Consider the following 19,739-nt stretch of genomic DNA (forward strand, 5'->3'; position numbering starts at 1 on the left):
GGTTTGCCAGAATCTCTTTGAGGCCGACCGAAAGTCTTCCTCCATGGCCTCACCGAAGTCCTCCCAAGCCCGAGTTTTTGCCGCGGCGACTGCCAGAGCCGCGCTCCGTCTGGCCCGCCAGTACCCATCAGCTGCTTCAGGAGTCCCATGAGCCAGTCAGGCCCGATAGTACTCCTTCTTCATCTTGATGGCATCCCTTACCGCCGGTGTCCACCACCGTGTTCGGGGATTGCTGCCGCGACAGGCGCCGGAGACCTTATGGCCGCAGCTCCGAACCGCCGCCCCGACAATGGAGGTGTGGAACATAGTCCATTCAGACTCAATGTCCCCAGTCTCCCTCGGGACCTGGTTGAAGCTCTGTCGGAGGTGGGAGCTGAAGACCTCTCTGACAGGGGCCTCTGTCAAACGTTCCCAACAGACCCTCACTATGCGTTTGGGCCTGCCAGGTCTGTCCAACTTTTTCCCCCGCCATCGAATCCAACTCACCACCAGGTGGTGATCAGTTGACAGCTCAGCCCCTCTCTTCACCCGAGTGTCCAAGACATATGGCCGAAGATCAGAAGAAACGACTACAAAGTCGATCATCGACCTCCGACCTAGGGTGTCCTGGTGCCAAGTGCACTGATGGACACCCTTATGCATGAACATGGTGCTCGTTATGGACAAACCATGACTAGCACAGAAATCCAATAACAACTCACCACTCGGGTTCAGAAGTAACATGAGTGGAGGGGAGGATAGCAATGTGGTGGTGCAGTGGCACAGTGGGTTTGATCTATCATTTCTATTATTATTTCATTTAAACAGGGAGTGCTATTACACAGCTGATTGTGGTGTTTAGGAACTATACATCAATACTGCAAGCGCACTCATAAGAGGAAACATACATAAGAATCAAAATTAAGTCTGATTGTAAAGACTATTTGTAATGTTTTGATGTTCCTAATCAAGCTGACCTTATACCAGTTATTATCACAGCCCTAAAAGCAGTGCACTAAGTACTCTGCTTGCAGTATGACTTGTTTTCTGGAAAACTACAGAATAAAATAACGTAATGTGGAGAACTGGCTGTCTATCAGTAATTTTTACTAATTCAGTTAGTAACTTCTTTGCCCTCAGGCCAAATAAATCCTTTTAATTCCTGAAGTAACATGAGTGGAGGGGAGGATAGCAATATGGTGGTGCAGTGGCACAGTGGGTTTGGCCAAAGCCTGCTCTTGGGTGGGTCTGGGGTACAAGTCCTGCTTGGGGTGTCTTGTGACCGGACTGGTGTCTTGTCCTGGGTGCGTCCCCTCCATCCCTGTGCTCTGCATTGCCGGGTTAGGCTCTGGCTTCCTGTGACCCCGCTCAGGACAAGCAGCTTCAGTGTGTGTAACATGAGTACAAATATCAGTTGTGTTCTTATATCAACTTTTTTTTCCATCCATTGTGGAATTGAAATGAACCCAGATGAGGCAATGATTCATAAGTATTTAAGTATTTAATAATTATTTAAAGATTATCAGAAGCTATTGCATTCTTTTTAGAGCTGGTAGCATAGTGATTAGTGCTGCAGCCTTTCAGTCTGAATGTTGCTGGTTTAAATCTCACCTACTGCTGTAGTCCCCTTCAGCAAGATACTCATCCTAAATTGCTCCAGTGAAATATCCCAGCTGTATGAATAGGTAAATACTTTGAAGTACTTTAATATTATAAGTCACTTACAATTAAATGAATAAATGTATTGCAGTGAGCTTTTGTTGTACAGGACTCCATCATATGAGGGCTGGTTGTATTCTTTGTGACTGTGTATTCTAACACAGGGTGTCATTGTGTCCAAGGCTTTCTGGATGACTGTGTGATTTATAGTGCACGAGATCATGTAGATCTTGTCAAATTAAGACCTTTTTGTGATGTGATTTTGCTTGGCAACAAGTCAGCTGCCTTCAGAAAATACCCATAAAAATGCAGATTAATGGATGCATAACCACACACTTCACTGGATAACGGCTACGCTGATATGGCTGCATGAGAGATGGAGGTCTACAGTACCCTGACACAACACCTCTTTTTTGCAATCTACATGCAAATTACTGAATAAAAGTACAGTGAAGACCTATAATTAGATCATCAGATCTCTGCATTAAGACAGACAGTTACCTCAGATAAAACAGTCTTTACCCCATTATAAGTAAAGCTTTCAAGACACTATATGTAGCTATCTTCTGAAAATAATTACTACATAAACTCAGAATAGTCCTTTGGTGATGAGCCATCATGCATGGCTTCTTAACAAATATAAAGTGTTCTAGGAATGAAGCAATAACGCACAGCTCCATCAACCAATTATGGGTTTGATACTGAATGCTTTTTCTTTCCAAGTGCAATCAAAGGTCTCCTGTTGTACAGGCTGTTTGAAAATGTCATCAGCAGCAGAGAGATTTTGTGAGATGCTAGACAGCAATGAAAACGGAAACAACTGCAGCAAAATCCATCAGCTGGGCTGGTTTCCACTATACCTCCATGATGTTGTAACGCGAGGCATCACAGAAGTCACGCACACCGATTTCCGTGCCCATGTACCAACCGCTGAATGGGCAGGCTGTAAACTCCAGGCCCCCAATCTCCAGCAGCATGCTGGACACAGCAGGCAGTCCGTACCACTTCAGATTTAGGTCCTTAAACCACTCAAACCTGTAACCGAACACAGTTACATAAAAGCACAGAGACATTGCTTATTCCCGGAATAAAAAATGCTGTTATACTCTCAAACATGGCAGCTGGATGCCGTCAATGTAATATCCTTCTCTTGACTGGTTAAATATAAAACTATCAACAGTATAAACCACTTGGAATACATTTTTTAGAATTAATTTATTGCTGTATGTGAAACAAGAATTAATTAACTGCAATGACAAAGAAAAAGCAGTCTACATCTGCATACTATATCACAACACCCATAAAATTATTTTAGGTCTCTTGTGGCAAATTTTATGGACACAGATGCATTTTGTTTATGTTTTTTGCATGACTATTCTGGGCAGTGTTTCATTTGACTTGCTATGCAAGTTTGGCAAAGAGTTAACATTGTTGCAACAACTCAAGCACATATATCCACAAATTTTCACATGATATCATAAATGCATTGGATCTTGCTTTAGAGCAATACTTACAAAACACCAAAAATCTGAATGTCTAAAACTCACAAAAATGCAAACAGCTCCCGTCAAAACATGTCTGTTAACCACCCAGACATCTGCAATGGTTTGAGATGCTAAGATTTTTGGCCTGGATTCCATCTGCTCGGTGCACTACAGTTTCTGAGCATCTATTACATGGATCTGCACGGCTCTGTTGCCACAGTAGCAGATACAACCAAGAATCCCATATCCAGAAAAAATGTTAACCATCCACATGGTAGTGCCAGGCCAACAGAAACAGTAGAGCCCTATGGATGTCGTTGTTTGGAAAGCAGCCAAAAAGGAGCCTGGCAGTATGAACTGTTCCCATTGCGATGAGGAGAGGTTGTCGACATTGGGGAGGGGTGTATTTCTTTTGTGCTCATTGGACTGACTTCTTCATACTCTGACCTTGCTTGACATGGCAGGTCACAGTTGGTTGCACGACCTGCCAGGCCCCAGAATAGCCGCTACAGGAGACACCTTTCCCCTTCTGTCTTTACACTTACTTGGGGTGTGTGATTGGCACCTCCAGGATCAGATCACTGGGAATCTCAAAGAGCTCTGGGTCATTGCCGTTGGCCTGCAGGAGGAGGGGAAGGACATCGAAACGCCCTTTCGGTGGCTTCCAGCCCTGCTGTATACAAATCTGTACAGAAAGAAATACGCTCAAGCAATTTGGGCAGAAGGGCATGGCATTTACATTAATGGTGTTATTTTAGTCAGAAACAGAGGCACACAGCTTACCTCTGTCAATTCTACAGAGGCTGGGTCCCCCAGAATAGACCCATCAGGCTGCTTGTAGCCTGCATACCGAATCAACTGGCTGTTCCACACCCGGAAATCGTGCTTGCCATCTGTCCTCTGTGGAAATATGGTAATGGCAGACCTACAAACAGAGCGGAAACTGTTACAGGAAAGCATGGCATTATAATGAAAGGTTTACATGGGCATGCAGAGCACCGAGGAACAGAACTTTTTCATTCATGTTCATTCTGGGCATTTAACTGGAGTAGGTGAGAAAAAGCAAGGCAATCATGTCTTCTCTTTTGTGTAGACAGTGCCTTATATAAGTACATTAGAAATTGCAGTTGGTCATAGAAAACAAAAAAAAGCAGTAAGTCATAGAAGAAAACAATTCGCTGGGTTCTCACATCTTAGCTTACTGAGCAACCCTTATTAAGGCAGGGCAGTAATTCTATTTTTGCACCTCAGTTGTACAATGAAATAGTGCCAACAAAGTCCATGATGATGACATTCAAGTCATGTCACCTTGTGGATCAAACTGTACATCATAAACATGTGCAATGTAAAAAGTGACCGTGTGGCTGTTTTCTTTTTTCTTTTTTAAATCTGTGTGTGGGAGGAGCAGATCCGTCATCATCCATGGGCAACTGAAATGCCAGCTTACAAAAATACACAAGTTATGATAACACTGCAAGAGTGTAATATGTATGTGGACAATGCCAATCTAGTGAGATAATAGTCTTTCAATCCCTCTTAATGTAAGCATCTGGTTATGCATTCTGTACTGCTGGCCAGTTGAAAGAATATACAGCAGCTACATTTTGCCAAGCATGGACTGATCCAAACCAAGAAGACACAAGAGATTGCTTGGACGACTGCATCCCTTGCCAACTCAACCCCCTGTTGTTGCACAAATGCAATCTTCTCAGCCCCCGCTTTCCTGTTTCATCACTATGAGATGATGCTGTACACCATCATCAAGATGAGAGGCACCTTCTTTCCCCTGCCCCCATTCCCACCAACGGTGCCAAGCAGCAGTCTTTGGGAAATCGGCAGGAATTAATCAAATAGCACCACCGAGCAGTTGTCGTGTATAATTAAGCCCTACGAGGCAGATCAGCGGAGGCATGTTAATTGAAACAAACTGGAAAAGGGGGGACTGGGTGGAGATGAGATGACAGGTGAATGGAAGATGTGAGGATGACTTTGCCCAAAGCAAGGTGAGGGTGAGAACATTGGTCCCTAAGCTTACCTGAGATTTCCTTTGTTGGTGGCATACTTGATGTGGTTGCAGATGTAATTGAACATCCCATGTGCAGTGGTGCAGTCCCTTGCATCAAATACCTGAATGTCATCATTGCCATGTCATTATGCAAATACAACTCAGACATAGTTTCATAAAACAGGAAGAAACATCAAATAGAATGGACTAAAACGGGTGTAGCATGCTGGTGTGGTCCGAAGGGGGGGTGGTCAAGGGCAGAACAACAGCAGCTGAACCTGATCAAGGCCTCTATTTCTTACCCCAGTTTGAGCAGTGACAGGAGCGAGCAAGTGAGGAGCTGATGCTGGCGACGACCCCGAGGCACGAGCACGCCCACAACCCCGAACCCGATCACAGCCCCTCATCCTGAGCACCCCCACAAGACACCAGTTCCCTGTGCCTCCTTTTCCCCCTGTCCCTTTGTCTGCTGGTCCTCCCTCTGTTGAATAAACCCCCGCTCTCTAGCAACCCATGTGTTTGTGTCGGCGCTTCTTGTTACAACTGCATACAGTGTTTTTCCTGCCCAGTATGTTGAGGATAATATCTTGATTTTCATTAAATTTCAGAAAATGCTTAATAACAAAAGGGGTGTGGTGGCGCAGTGGGTTAGACCGCAGTCCTGCTCTCCAGTGGGTCTGGAGTTTGAGTCCCGCTTGGGGTGCCTTGCGACGGACTGGCGTCCCGTCCTGGGTGTGTCCCCTCCCCCTCCAGCCTTACGCCCTGTGTTGCCGGGTAGGCTCCGGTTCCCCGTGACCCCATATGGGACAAGCGGTTCTGAAAATGTGTGTGTGTGTGTGTGCTTAATAACAATAATAAAGTGTAAAGCAATGTTCTGTAATTAGACTCCATAAGATCTAATATGGATTTTTGACAGGGGGGCAGTTTTTGTCTCACCTGCAGCTTGGACCACTGAATGCGCCCCACACAGCGAGCAGCATTCCTCCAGGCATGCTTGGCCCCGTAGATGAGTTCTGTGTCCTTCAGCTGGTAAGTTCCTGATGCCTCAATCTCTTTCTTCACCTCCTCCAACCTGTCCACATGGGCCTTGGAGCCAAATCTGTTCAACACAAGCAGAGCGCTCAGAGTGAAGTAAAGCAGGACCCTTAGACACCAAATCCAGGCCACAAACCTACATAAACTGCTCACCACAGATGAATTTGTCATACATATCTATCAAGAACATATGTGTCCAGTTTAGACTATGGGGTCTAACCCTGAAATGTAGCAAAGGAACCAGCATTAGGTAGGATGCCAGCTCACCCAATGACACACACATACACACCATTGGAAATTCAGCCTGACCTAACATTCTTGTCTTTGGACTGTGGGATTGAGGCAACTGCAGCAAATTCACTTGAAAACAGGAAAAAAGCAAACAACCCAGGTAGGAAAGTGTCATGGTGCTAAATGCTACCCACTTTGCCACGATGTTACCCCCTATGAGCTTTCATCAGTTTTCATTGAGTTTCCTCTGGTCTCCTTTTGTAACACTACACTTGCCTTTTTATGGAGGTGTAGTACTGGTCAATGAAATCTGTTGCCAGGGGAAGCAGATCTTCTTTGTTTCGGACCTCATCTGGTTTCCTGTTCTGCTGACTGGGTGTCATGATGGAGCCTATACACACACGCTCAGTGCAGATAGGTACCTGGGAAGTTACCAGTGATACACTACATATAAGATGGAAACATGGGTCAAAATATTATCTCTTAACTCAGACACTCTCATTTCTGAACAAAGTATTGTTTAAAACAACTGCCTTGATTTTTAATAAACATGCTCAAAATACTTAATGGCGATAACTGTAGGACTACATCACTTTGGACAAAAGGACACGCTAAATAACTTGAATAAACATACAGTGTTTTTTATATTTTTATTTACTCAGATTGAGTTTCAGTCTCTTGGATGGGGAATCTTTGCTCTGCCTTGCGTCAATTCTTTTTAGAGAAAGAGATCACTTTACCAAAAAAAATTGACCAAAATGTGTTAACATCCACCTCGTTCCCCATTGTGTGTTCATTAGATGGGGAGAAGTGGTAATGAATAAGTAAACTGCCATCTTCACTGAGTCAGGAAAGAAGGCCCTACAATCAGCCTGGACGAATAGAGAGGAAAATGAGAGTCATTGCCAAGAGCAACTTCATATAGCCAGCGTAATACGATTAGATCTGAAGTACACTGTCACTTTTGGTAGCTGCTGACGTAGCTACTAGATTTGGAACAAATGGTTGCGAGACTGAGACGGACATTCAAAAATAGCTCAGCCAAATTGGGCCACTTTGTCTTCAGGGGCCACCCACTGAAAGTCCTAACCTGTTTAACAGCACGGACCCCCCACCTTCTCCAATTGAGTATAAACCGTAGATTTTCCTTAGGCAACGAATGCACACAGACTTTGTTTTTAAAAATAGACCAAAAGTTTGTTCACCGTATGGCACTGGGTATTCTGAGCCAGGCAAACACCCAGCAAATGAATGGGTCATTGACCATAAATGGGGTTTCTGATATTTAATAATTTTTAAGGTTTATAATTTCATACGTTTGTGTGTGAGTTTTTTGGAGGTTCACTGAAGCCACATTTGTATTTGATTTCTACTGTAACAAAATGGCTATACAGTTTCTGCAATGGACATGGCTTATGTCCTATGCTTCCAGGGATTGGCACTGGATGAATGCTTCTCTAACTGGATGGATGGATGGATGGATGGATGGAGAAACTGTTCAATCTCAAAAAGAGGAGGCACAGGAGTACCTTGCTGGATTTCAGATGCAGCGTGTCATTGTACACTGTTCCAGTCTCCCAGTTCTTCACTTTCATAAAGCGGGGGCACTTGGATGGGCTGCCATTCTGTATAGTTTTAGTCGGGGACATTCTGCCTTGGGACTGCTAGAGGAGCAAACAGTCAAAGGTAACACAACCGTTTAGGGAAGCACAGCTTGTATGACACTGGAAGAGACTAGAACAGAAAATTATTAACAAAAAAAAAAACTAAACAAATTTGAAAATATAAAAGTTATGTGGAACAGATTCACTTGTCTAATTAAAACAAATAATCACATTCTCTACTGGAAACACAAAGAATTCCTACTCCTTTAAACATCATGATGCAAAATCATCAACACAATGTGGAAAATTCACCCCACATTCTCAGTAAAAAGTCAAAGGCAGCACTGAATGGTAATGAACATATTTTGACACTAATTGTGGGTTTACTGTGCACTGATATTGACCAAGTATTAGTAATTTATTCTTGCAGTAAATTGTCTTTACAAAAGATTATATGTGTGCTCCTCTTTGAAAACTAGACCTGTGGATCAAAAGGAAATCAATTCTTGCCCTCCCACCTTCCTATTACATCTGTCATCAACCAAGTGCAGTTATCCCAAATGGCTCCGCACTTTCCAGAAGAATATGAATGCAGATGAGGCAGTCAGTTAAAGTTTATTGACAGTCCCTATTCATGTCAGAGAAAAGAAAAAATCTGTACAAACGGATCTGATGTCCTGCTACTAGTTAACATGGCGAGTGCAAGTGCTGCAGAACTTGGTGTGCAGGGGTAGCATGGCTACTGCTGGGGCAAGGATGCAGAAGATAAACCCTCCTTCCATAAATCAGTCACTAGTAACTGACTTTAAATAAGGCCTCAGCAAAAAAGAAAGGTGAATAGTAGGAACTGCATGAATAGTTTGGTCTGAAGTTGGGGAGAGAGAAAAGATTTGGGTTTGATCTCCATGATACAGTAGAAGCTGACTTCTGTCTGTGCATGTGCTTTCCCAGGAAGCAGTAAAGGCATAGCTGTCATCAGTACAGTGGCAGCTGTTTGTGATGCCTCTGCCAGCTAAGGTGTCTCCTATATCTCTCAGCTGAATCCAAGCCACCGCTTCAGATGGCACGTTACACAGCAGTGTAAATCTGTAAAGTGAGGGAAACAACCCATTGTTTGATGGAATGACACATAAATTCACTGGAAAGGATATAAGGTGCATCCATCACCTTTTTTTTTGTTTTTTTAAGGCAAAATCAGTAATTACTTGTAAAACTTCTCATTTGTGAATGACAGCTCAGAGCACATCACCAGCTATTTTGGACTGAAGCAAATAAACAAGTATGCAGTGGCTATACAAGAGAATAAAACAAGGGGCATCAGCACTGCTGGGTTTGGATTGAAATATGGGCTGACGTTGCTCAGCCTTTGAGAGGGCAGGCAAGACGTATGACCCAATGCATGCATCAGTCCAGAGGGAAGTGCTACACTCATCTGTGGAGCCTAGGTCCTGCGATTTGAACCATCCTGATGGAGCTGCAGGGCTGCACAGAGATGCCTCCATTCTGATATGCTGATTCAGCTTTTTATACTTGTCAGGCCTGTTTTTGGATTGTCAGTGGGGAATGATTCCTAGTCAATCTGGGCTCCTCCATATTTTTGACTCATTACATTTGTATTGTCATTTATTTTTTGTTCCTCAAAAGCTCAAACATTTACCAATTAATATAGCTGGAATATTTTTTATTAACTATTTCAGGTCTGGTCCTGTCAAGAATATCACAGCAAAATCTATACTAAAAGTTGACCTGGCAACCATCAATGCCATATTTATATTTAAATTTATTAATTTAGCCATCAATTTTCTCCAAAGATTTTTAGAATTTTCAGTTTCTTTCAAATTTAGGCATTTGTTCAGCTAGGAAAATTTTACTGGAGCAATTTGGAGCAAGTGCCTTGCCCGAGGTAACCTGCTTAAGCAGGAGGTGTCATTCAGACATGGGACCTCTTAGTCCAGGGACTCAAAGAACTATGCTACCTGCTCCCTAGCCTCACTGCTGCCAATGTGGCATTCCGTATTATATTGTATTCCTGCATTTCCTTTAGTTAGGTTACACCTACGAAAACCATCACTGACACCCAAATGGAAAGTGTGACTTCAGCAGACAGAGGTGTGGATTCTTTCCAGCCGCTTTTTCAGTCAATGCAAATCACTTTCTGTTTCACTGTGCTGAATCTTAACATATCCCCGAGTGTTAAGCTCTTAATAAATTGAAAGAGATGAGGAACAAGACACACAATGGCATAACCACAGCTGCGAGCCCCATTCATCCATCTTCCTGGACCCTTTCCCTCCCCCCTCATCTGGCTGCATTCAAGGCATTTAGAATAGCAAGTTGGCAGTAGCTTGGGGGAGGGGTTAAGGGCAGGTAATGACTATGACAATCCCAGTTTTCCATTTGAATGACAGCCAGCTCTGATCACAACCCATTTGAGCCTGATCTCACACTCCAGCATAAAACTGTCAGGGGGGTGCAACTCAAGTGATGTAGCTTAAGGTGAGTGTGAGTGTGTGTGTGTGTGTGTGTGTGTGTGTGTGTGTGTGTGTGTGTGTGTGTGTGTGTGTAGGGAGACTGTGGAGCAGTAATAAAAGCACAAAAATGATTGGACACAGATATGCTCCTCTTTAAAAACCTACTGCAGCCTTGCATATGCACATGCTCTACACAAGTACACTCAAACATGCTACAGCAGCGGCTACCTTCTCGCCCTCAGAGTAAGGGTTGTTGAGCACTGTGGGCATGTCCTTCTTCCACAGGTCACTGAGCACCTTGTCTGTGTCCAAAGCTAGCCCATTTCCAACAATGGGACCCCTGAAAGACATCAACACACTCACATTAGTGGAAATCCCTTGCAGAACCCCTTGGTGGTCCTTATGAGAATGTGGTATTCTGGGCCAAATCAGTGGAGGAAGTCATTGGTTGAAACAGGGGATGCGTGACATTGGGCCCTCGTCGATCAAATGGCACTCTGACAGGAAGTCTGATGTGGGCCTCACAACTGCCACAGACATGTCAGTCTTCTGACAGAGCTGTACACCAAGATCTGTATGTGTGGGGGCAGGAATCTTCAGTGCAGTCTTAAGAAGATGGGCATTGTTAGTTGGGAACACAAACAACAAATTCAGCAGAGTGTGATGTTGGGTTTGTTATCTTCCACTTCAAACACCCACACATAGTTTTTTTTTCCCCCTCATAAGACAACCCATTTTAGATGATTTTACATCTTGGTACGCATTCACCCAGATCTTTGGGAAGTAGTTCTCATGCACTGTAAGTGATTTACATGCCGTGGTTCAAAACACAATGTTTTTTCGTCTAGTGATGCGCAAACACGGCACTGTATTGATGGCCCGTCTCTTGTTTATTCAAAATGTGCAAATACTGTGCCTTGAAATCCCAGTGGCCCAGCTTACAGTTACGGACACATTCTGTTTCCAAATGAAGCACAAGAAGCATACTTGATGCACACATTCATCAGAGGCAAAAGCAACATCTGAATCCATATTTGCAAATCATTTCAACAGTGAGATTAGGGAACCCTTTTCAGAAACACACCACACTAACAAATTGTTAGTCCTTCTAAAAATGCTTGTTTTTTGTCTCTTGCTGTCTGAATAGGCATTGCTTTTTGAAAGCCTATTTGTTCATGCACTCCACTTATCAGATTATTATTTTACCTCCATGTTATCTGATTGGAGCTTGGTACTAGGTGAAAAAAAGAACCTATGTGCATCCTTTGATAGGATATAAAGAGTCACTTTAAAGAATGTGCTTTGTGGAAGATAATGGTTAGCTGAGTGGTTTTGTTGCACTAATCTTGCTATAAATAAACAAAAACCAGATTCCCATCACCAGTGCATATAACTTGGTAATCAAATATTCATCTTAAATGATAGGGTTATCAGCTTTCAAAAAGAGAAAAAAACCGCACTCACAAAGAGACGTCCATTTTAAGCCCAGATATTTGAACATAGTATCCATTAGAAGTCGCTTTGGAGAAAAGCATCTGCTAAATAGATAAATGTAAATATAAATGAAACTATGATGATAATTAACTTAATTTTAAAGGTAACTGACTCTTTTCTTGGTTGAAAAAAGAATATACCAGCCTTTAACTTAACTCAGTGACTGAAAACATTGGTAGATGGCCAGTCCTTTGAAACTCTTTCAATTAACACATATCAAAGTGATCATTCCTCCATTCCTTGTTCAGCAGAGCTCTAGTTTAATTTTAAATCTCAGTTGCATTTACATAATTTACATTTAAATTTCTGTCACAATACAACATTTTCACAATCTGTCTCATTAGATCAGTTTTCTAAAACAAGCATTATTTCAAACAGATTTTTTTTTACCTGTCCACCTGAACTTCTGCATCTCTCCTCTCCACTGTCCTTTGCCCTTCTCCATTGATCTCCCTCTTGCTGTTTTTCAGCTGCTTCAGCACTGGCTCAATCTCCTTCAACAGGTCCTTGTTCTCCTCCAAGCCATTGACAAGGGCATGGCAGTCAGTGGAGTCTCCGGGTGCTATGAGTGACGAAACCACACTGTTGATCTGGATAAGCGAGCTTTGCTCTCGGGCTGGGGAAAGGTTCTCAATGGCCCGCAGCTGATCTTTGCCACTTTGCAACTCCTGTGGTGAGCCGTCAAAGGACTTGAAGGCAGGGAAGAGTGGCCTGGTGACCCTTACCGTCTTCTGCCTACCATCCCCGGAGAAAGTGGTTTCCAGGTGGGTGGTGAAGCCCTCCGGCCCCCTGAGGATGAGGACAACATAGCTTTCCGGGGAGAGGTTCTTCAGGGTCTCCAGTGCTCGCTCATAGCTCATGTCCACCAGTGGTTTGTTGTTGACCGCCAGGACAATATCCCCGACCTGCACCAGGCCGCATTCCTCAGCTGCTCCACCCCTAATGAGGTCTGACACAATAACAGGTGGTTTGCAAGACCTCTGCTTCACCAGGAAGCCCAGGCCCCCAACTCTCCTCTTAAAGAGCCGCACGGAGATGATGTTGGGCTGCAGCTGATAGACGCTGGGCTCGGACTCCTGCATTGTGATGTTCAGGAAGCTAGACGTGTCAGGACTGTGATTGAAAGAAGTCAACTTTTGTTCTGTGATTGGCTGAGAGGCCAATTTCTCACATGTTGGTCTCTCTCACAACTTTTTTACATGGAGAATCCCTGAGATTAAATGAGAAAGAATAATTACTAGAGGCAGGCACACTGGCGATCCAGACTATTATGGTCAACAGCCATATGAATTCAGATTTAGCCAAGACTCATGAATATAACTGCAACATTGTTCAGTTATTAGCTGATTTGACTTACAGTTCTACAAACACTCAATCATCAACTTCATTGCATTTTTGAAAGCAACTATAATCAAATGTAAATTAAATATTCACATCTTATTTTTGCATAAAAAATGTTTTGCTTGTTCAAATATTATACTTCCTTTTAAAGAAATGTATGTTCATTACTGCAAATAAGGGTTGAATATGTAAATATATGCCAAAAAATCTGAGATAATATGATAACAATGTTCAAGCACAAAGTAATTTAATACAGAGAGAAAAGCAAACACTACACAGTCCAATATGAAATTAAACTGATGCTTCCTTACTGCAGAACACATTTTTCTACATGGTAATCCTGAAACTCACCTCACAACACAGCTCACCTTCTGACAAGGTAACACTCGTTATAATTTCACATTACCCCATGCACATGTATTTGCATATCATCCAGGTTTCATCTTTTGACTAAACAGAAAACTTTTGACTAAACAGAAAACACTGCTTAGCATACAAATTGACAATACAAAATTTTCTTCATCTTTTAGAAAGATTTTCACCTGTCTACATGGTGCCAATTTGTAAATACTATTAAAATGGTTAATTCCACAAAGAATAGTGAGGCCTGAATAACATTTTAGTTTATTAATCTGATATTTTTCAGCAAAGTAGTACAGAACTTTGTTACTTACGGTGTTCTAACCATATATTCAGCTGTTCATTTCTTTACTGGAGCAATTCAGGGTAAGGTACTTAGTGCTAAAGGGTACTACAGCAGGAAACGGGACTCAATAGCAAAGCAGTGGTTGTATCTACTATGTTACCTGCTACCACTACAAGCACTACAGCTGTGTTATTATTAAGGTAATATTTGCATCACGCATATCATTTGCATAATATCCAAATTTCCTCATTTGACTTTATTGGAAATGTTGAAAAGGTTAAGAAATTATTAACCATTGATGGTCTCTCCAAATTAGTGTACACTTTGGTTAATGACTCTGCCACTCAGAGCAGATTGTAAGAGAAATTGAAACTGAGATGGAAACAGCAGAGCATCAACAATTTGTTTCCTGCAATGGTGATATGGAAACAGCTGGAGCAGGAAAACTGTTGTCAAGAGAGAAACTTTAAACAATATATACGTCAACATGTATGTTTTACACTGTATTTAAATTATTTACAGCACTGTTTGAAAAAGAAACAAACACTACCATCAGTGATTTTCACATGCCAGTAATGTGCTTCTCGTTTTCCTCAAGTGATTCTTGTCACTTCTGGCAGTCACAGACACATATGGCTCTCTGCAACAAAGCTTGCATAATGCTGACGAAATCCAAGTTATAAAAAGGCACAAACTGTGTTGACAAGGACTGGGCAACTAAGAGCACCTCGCAAGAAGCAGGCTCTGATAAACACAGACACTACGTTAAATGGATCAGAGCTCCACTATCAGATCACAATCGAGTGTAATAGATATGATTTTTAATCAGAATGTTGCCTTATGTGATGCCTATTTTGCATACCATAGTTTATGTTGTTAAACAGACAAATCCAGTTATGATGTCTTTGTAAAAAAGAGAAGTCAAGGCTGCAAGACTTTTCAAAAGTGTGATAATAAGTCAGTGTGAATGACTGAAAGACTCAGTTACATTCATTTAGCTGCCAGCTTTGTCTAAGATGACTAATATTGTTAGGTAGACTGTGATGCTTATAATTATTTACCCATTAACACAACTGGGTCATTTTTTTTTCTGGAACAGTTCTCGCTAAGTTTCTTGATCTAAAATGCAATGGCAGAAAGAAGGGTTTAAACCTGGGACCTTTGGATGGCAAGGTGTTAAACTTAGCCACTATGCCACCATTAGTGAGGTTACTTCTGTGTTCTGAGGTTGAACAAGAGAAGAATCATTTGAGGCAGACATGCTCAGGATCCTGGATTTGTACACTGTACAACTGCATTCATTGGAATTTACTTGAAAGTGTTGACTTTACATGCAAATTAACGGTGTGCAGTAGGAATAGTAATAGTTTCTTTCTAATATTCTTCGATCCCGGTGTGACACTGCCCAATGCCTGTGTTACATGATTGTGTTTACACTATTACAACAACAAAACAAGTGTAACAAGATGTCACAGTAAGAGAAGAGGTTGCACGTTTGACTCGAAATTAGCACTCCCTCATCTAAATCTATTAGGGGGTGCGGTGGTGCAGTGGGTTGGACCGGGTCCTGCTCTCCGGTGGGTCTGGGGTTCGAGTCCCGCTTGGGGTGCCTTGCGACGGACTGGCGTCCCGTCCTGGGTGTGTCCCCTCCCCCTCCAGCCTTACGCCCTGTGTTGCCGGGTAGGCTCCGGTTCCCTGTGACCCCGAATGGGACAAGCGGTTCAGAAAGTGTGTGTGTGTGTGTGTGTGTGTGTGTGATCTGAATCTTTCTTGAAAATGTGTTTTCCTGTATAATTGATAAAAATTACTCGTAGAGACATCTTAACCCTTCATCGCAATGAGATTTAAAAGACGCATATATTTTCAGAACCACGGACAGCTGCACAGCGGCGGAAATCCTGGAAACAACTCATTAGTGCAGTATACCTTATTTCGTGGTAAAAGGTTTAAAAGCCTCCAAGACAAATAAAGAAATGCAGAAATACGAACAAATTCGTACCTGAAAACATATACAATGATCACCCTACTTCATCATTTTTGTATTCATTCAATTTCTTTAACTGTAACTGAATATATAGTTATTTTTAAAGCAAAATGAAAAGTAATGAGTAAGTTTACTGATTATCTTGATATTTCAACCAATTGATAGCCTGTGCGAATGAAGTCACGTAAACTCGAGAGCACAAAAAAATGATCAGGTCTGTAATGTAAGAACTTTCTCTATACTTATAGATGCTCACATATTCCGAAAAAATTTAGTTTCATCGTCCCGTTTGCTCCTATAGTATGAACATCACAAGAGTCCGCATTTAAACGGTCTTTCTCTACACCTATTTTTTTATTACCACATGGATTCACAATATTCCATATTTAAAAACAACAGTAACTACATAAAATACCGCTCCTTTAATAATTTTTTATAGATTTTATAACACAAATTTGTATGACAAGTGGTTTAACACTGATAATAGTAATCCAGAAACTATCACCATTTCAAGTGTAAGATTTTAAAGAAAGATTCCGATGTATGAAATATGGATTTTGTGAAGGAATGGGGTGGTTTAATTTGGAAAGCTTACGCACAGCAGCGTGAACCGTCTGCGTGTTCATTCACAAAATGCTCATTTAGTCATTAGACTGAAATAATGAACATAATGGAAATCTTGGTTTCATCGGACGGAGAGGTCTACTGATTTACCTCTGATTATTTGAAACAAATGTGCGGTCCGGCATTTTTCCATCTTATATACAGAGAGAGAAAACAATTTCATGCATATTTAATTTATCGTGTATTGCACCGTTTTAATTGTCATCACGGACTAATCGTTCATAAGTTTTTGATTTATGATGATTTCAGCCTAATGTCGATATCTTCATGGGGGGGGGGGGGGAATTATTTGACTCCTTCGCAGCCAATACAGAGCTCCTGACTTAGGGAATCAACAGGAGGAATGCCATGAGTTCATCTACGTAACCACGCATCGACTACTCCTTAGATAATATCTCAGAATAATAATTTAAAAAACATTCACAGTCACGGAACGAAGAAGTTATCAGTTATAACGGGATATTATCGGAGAGAAAAGCAGTCGAAAGGGAAGACTTACCTTCACCTGTGGCAGCGGTGTATATTAGAGCAGACTGAAAAGTTGGACGCTTCGCAGTGCGCAATGTCTTCGGATGGCGCTGGGCTCGTAAGCTGCGCTAACCTCCAAGTGTCACATGTAGAAATGTGAAGTGTGTATAAATAGGAAAGAGGGCGGACGCACGGTGGACCTCGATTACCTCAGCCCGGCTCGTGCGCCCGCATTTATTCCGCGGAGCGTTCCTGTGTGCTGCTCTGTGTGCTCGTGTGCGCTGCCTCCACTTCTGTCATCACCAAGAGGAGTTACTTTTGACGTCCAAGCGGCTTTATTGGCTGTGCTGCTCCCTTATTTACTCCAGAGCAGGAGCTATTAGGTATAGATCGCAGAAGAACGCACGCGGCGTTCGAGTGATGTCCAATAGTCGGTTCAGTCACGTTTTTCGAGAGACGCAAACCTGTGCTTTTGAACGAGTATTTCAGGTGAGCGTTCATTTGCACATCCAGTATTATATAATTACACCATGCATTGCCGAAAAAGCGCTTTTTTGTTTTCTTCTGTGTGCGAAAATAATAAAAAGTTTTCACTTAGCCATAGGCTTGCAAATCGTCCCAATGGAAATTACTTAGGCTTGTTTCGAGACTCAAAAAAAGACTACAAAACTACTGAGCTCACAATATTTTCTCTGAAACTCTCCTTCCTTTTGGAAGTGGGAACGATGGTCTAATATTACTAGGGGTTAAACGCCATGCGGGATACGAATGACATGTAAATGTTTCAAACTGCTATGCAGTTGTAAAAGGACTATAAATTAATATAAAACAAGGTTTTGAGGTACGATATCTTATACGACAATTTGCAGAACTGAACCATCACAAAGTATTCACTGCCTTATAAATACGCAGAATTTATTGTAAACATCCATTTTTGTGGGGTTTCAAAGTTTCCTATAGTTACATTTTTTTTTCAAGCTGGAACAAATATAACTTTTTGTAAAGTAGATAATAACATACAACTGTTGTCAGTTTGGGGTAAGTTTGATTCCAAAAAGTTTTAAAAGTTGTAACCTCCAACAAAGACAGAAAATACACAGGGCTGATGCAGTGGAGCACAAATACAAAAGGTGGCAAAGTTAGAGGAAATGTTTACACCTTTGGATTGATATTAAAAGTAGGGGGAAAAACCTAATTAATGGAAACAGTGACTAATGAGACTCGTATGATTAATATGATGAAAATAATCACCTGACCTCTTATTACAGTGAGACAGAGAACTGAAGAAGTACTGAAAATACGGTTGATTCTTAAATCCAAGATGCGGGTGAATAAGCTCTTTTTTGTCTTCGAAAGTGAGTGCAAGAGCAGAAGGTAAAAATTTTGCTTTGCAGCTACTTCAGAGGAGAAGCCTTTCAAACACACTGCATTTTATAGTTCTTAGCTGAAGCCTAACAGAACACATGTGATGGACCACCTATACTTCATAAAACTTCAATCTTATACTGTCTTTGTGAAACACATGTTTCTGAAACATCCATGAAATTGGACATTTGTAGTACTCATGATGTAACACTGTAAGCTTGAACACCTATGATGGAACACTTATAGTTTACTTTTATTCATTTAGCTGACACTTTTCTCCAAAGCAAAATACAAAGTGGAAGCTATCTACAACTAAGTAACTATTTATACAACAGGTAGTTTTTACTGGAGCAACTTAAGGTTAGTACCTTGCTAGACTTTGGAACTTTAGTACTTTAGAACACTCATGATGGTACACATGAAGTTTAGGTCACTTGTGATGAAACACCTGCAGTTTGGCACATTCGTGAAGATACACCCCTGAAGAGACTGTAAGCAATACATTCATTCTGTTCATACAAGTCCATCCATTGCACTTCATCACATTCAGAGCTTCATCTTTCACATTTGAGGATGATCTGGGCAATAGAAGTAATTTTTATCCCACATTACTGTAAAAATACATATATAGCTTCTAATAGTATTTGTGTTTCTTTTCATTTCATTGAAAAGTTAATTGCCCCTTCATTTACAGAGAAAAAAGCAACATGCATCTATGTATTACATATAATTTACATGGGACAGTGGATAGTGTAGTATTAATAGCTATTCTATTATGGTGTGCAAACTCCTGGTTCAAATCTCTCCCGTGATGCAGCAGTCTTTATCAAAGTACTTACCCTCAATTAATCCAATAAGCATGGCTTCTCTGAATAGGTACATAAGTGTGAGATGCTTTGGATGAAAGGAATGGTAAAGTTTAGCCCAGTCAGGTGGACTAAACTCCAGTCCAGTAAAGAACAATGTAGCAATCTCATAACTGATGTGTAAAAGCAGAGGTATGCACAGTGAAGTCCGTAGAAGTCCTTAGCAATTTCTACTTGCATATATAACATGCCTCTATCTGAGAATACCTCCATCATGATGTGGTTTCATCATGAATTTACCATCATTGTTGCACAGACCACACGATTGCAGGACTAATTCAAAGATTCATCTAATGGGTTCAAAAATCAGCGTAAGACACTTTCAGCATATAACACAGTAACTCAGTAACTCAACAAAACTGAAGTTCCTTTAAGAATTCCAGAAGAGACACTGACGAACTCAGAGCTCAGTGGTTTTTGCTCAAAAATGCTCTCTCAGTGACGCGGAGCAATGCTAAATGCCGACTGCTGGCCAGTGTCATT

The 19,739-nt window shown here is 41.6% G+C and overlaps 1 protein-coding gene across 1 annotated transcript in view; it reads right to left on the reverse strand.

Annotated features, from left to right (window-relative positions):
* nos1 (nitric oxide synthase 1 (neuronal)) overlaps positions 1-17,300 on the reverse strand; it is a 32,948-nt gene extending 15,648 nt beyond the window's left edge. The window contains exons 1-10 of the mRNA XM_018740541.2: positions 17,057-17,300; positions 12,353-13,172; positions 10,697-10,808; positions 7,923-8,057; positions 6,670-6,815; positions 6,064-6,226; positions 5,158-5,249; positions 3,906-4,047; positions 3,668-3,807; positions 2,499-2,673 (exon numbers count right to left, since the gene is read on the reverse strand). Coding sequence (XP_018596057.1) covers positions 2,499-2,673; positions 3,668-3,807; positions 3,906-4,047; positions 5,158-5,249; positions 6,064-6,226; positions 6,670-6,815; positions 7,923-8,057; positions 10,697-10,808; positions 12,353-13,044 — 1,797 coding nt within the window. The 5' untranslated portion in view covers positions 13,045-13,172; positions 17,057-17,300. The remainder of the gene's footprint in view (positions 1-2,498; positions 2,674-3,667; positions 3,808-3,905; positions 4,048-5,157; positions 5,250-6,063; positions 6,227-6,669; positions 6,816-7,922; positions 8,058-10,696; positions 10,809-12,352; positions 13,173-17,056) is intronic.
* Between the last annotated feature and the right edge of the window lie 2,439 nt (positions 17,301-19,739).

Source organism: Scleropages formosus, chromosome 12 (assembly GCF_900964775.1).
Source record: "Scleropages formosus chromosome 12, fSclFor1.1, whole genome shotgun sequence".
Lineage (NCBI taxonomy): Eukaryota > Metazoa > Chordata > Actinopteri > Osteoglossiformes > Osteoglossidae > Scleropages > Scleropages formosus.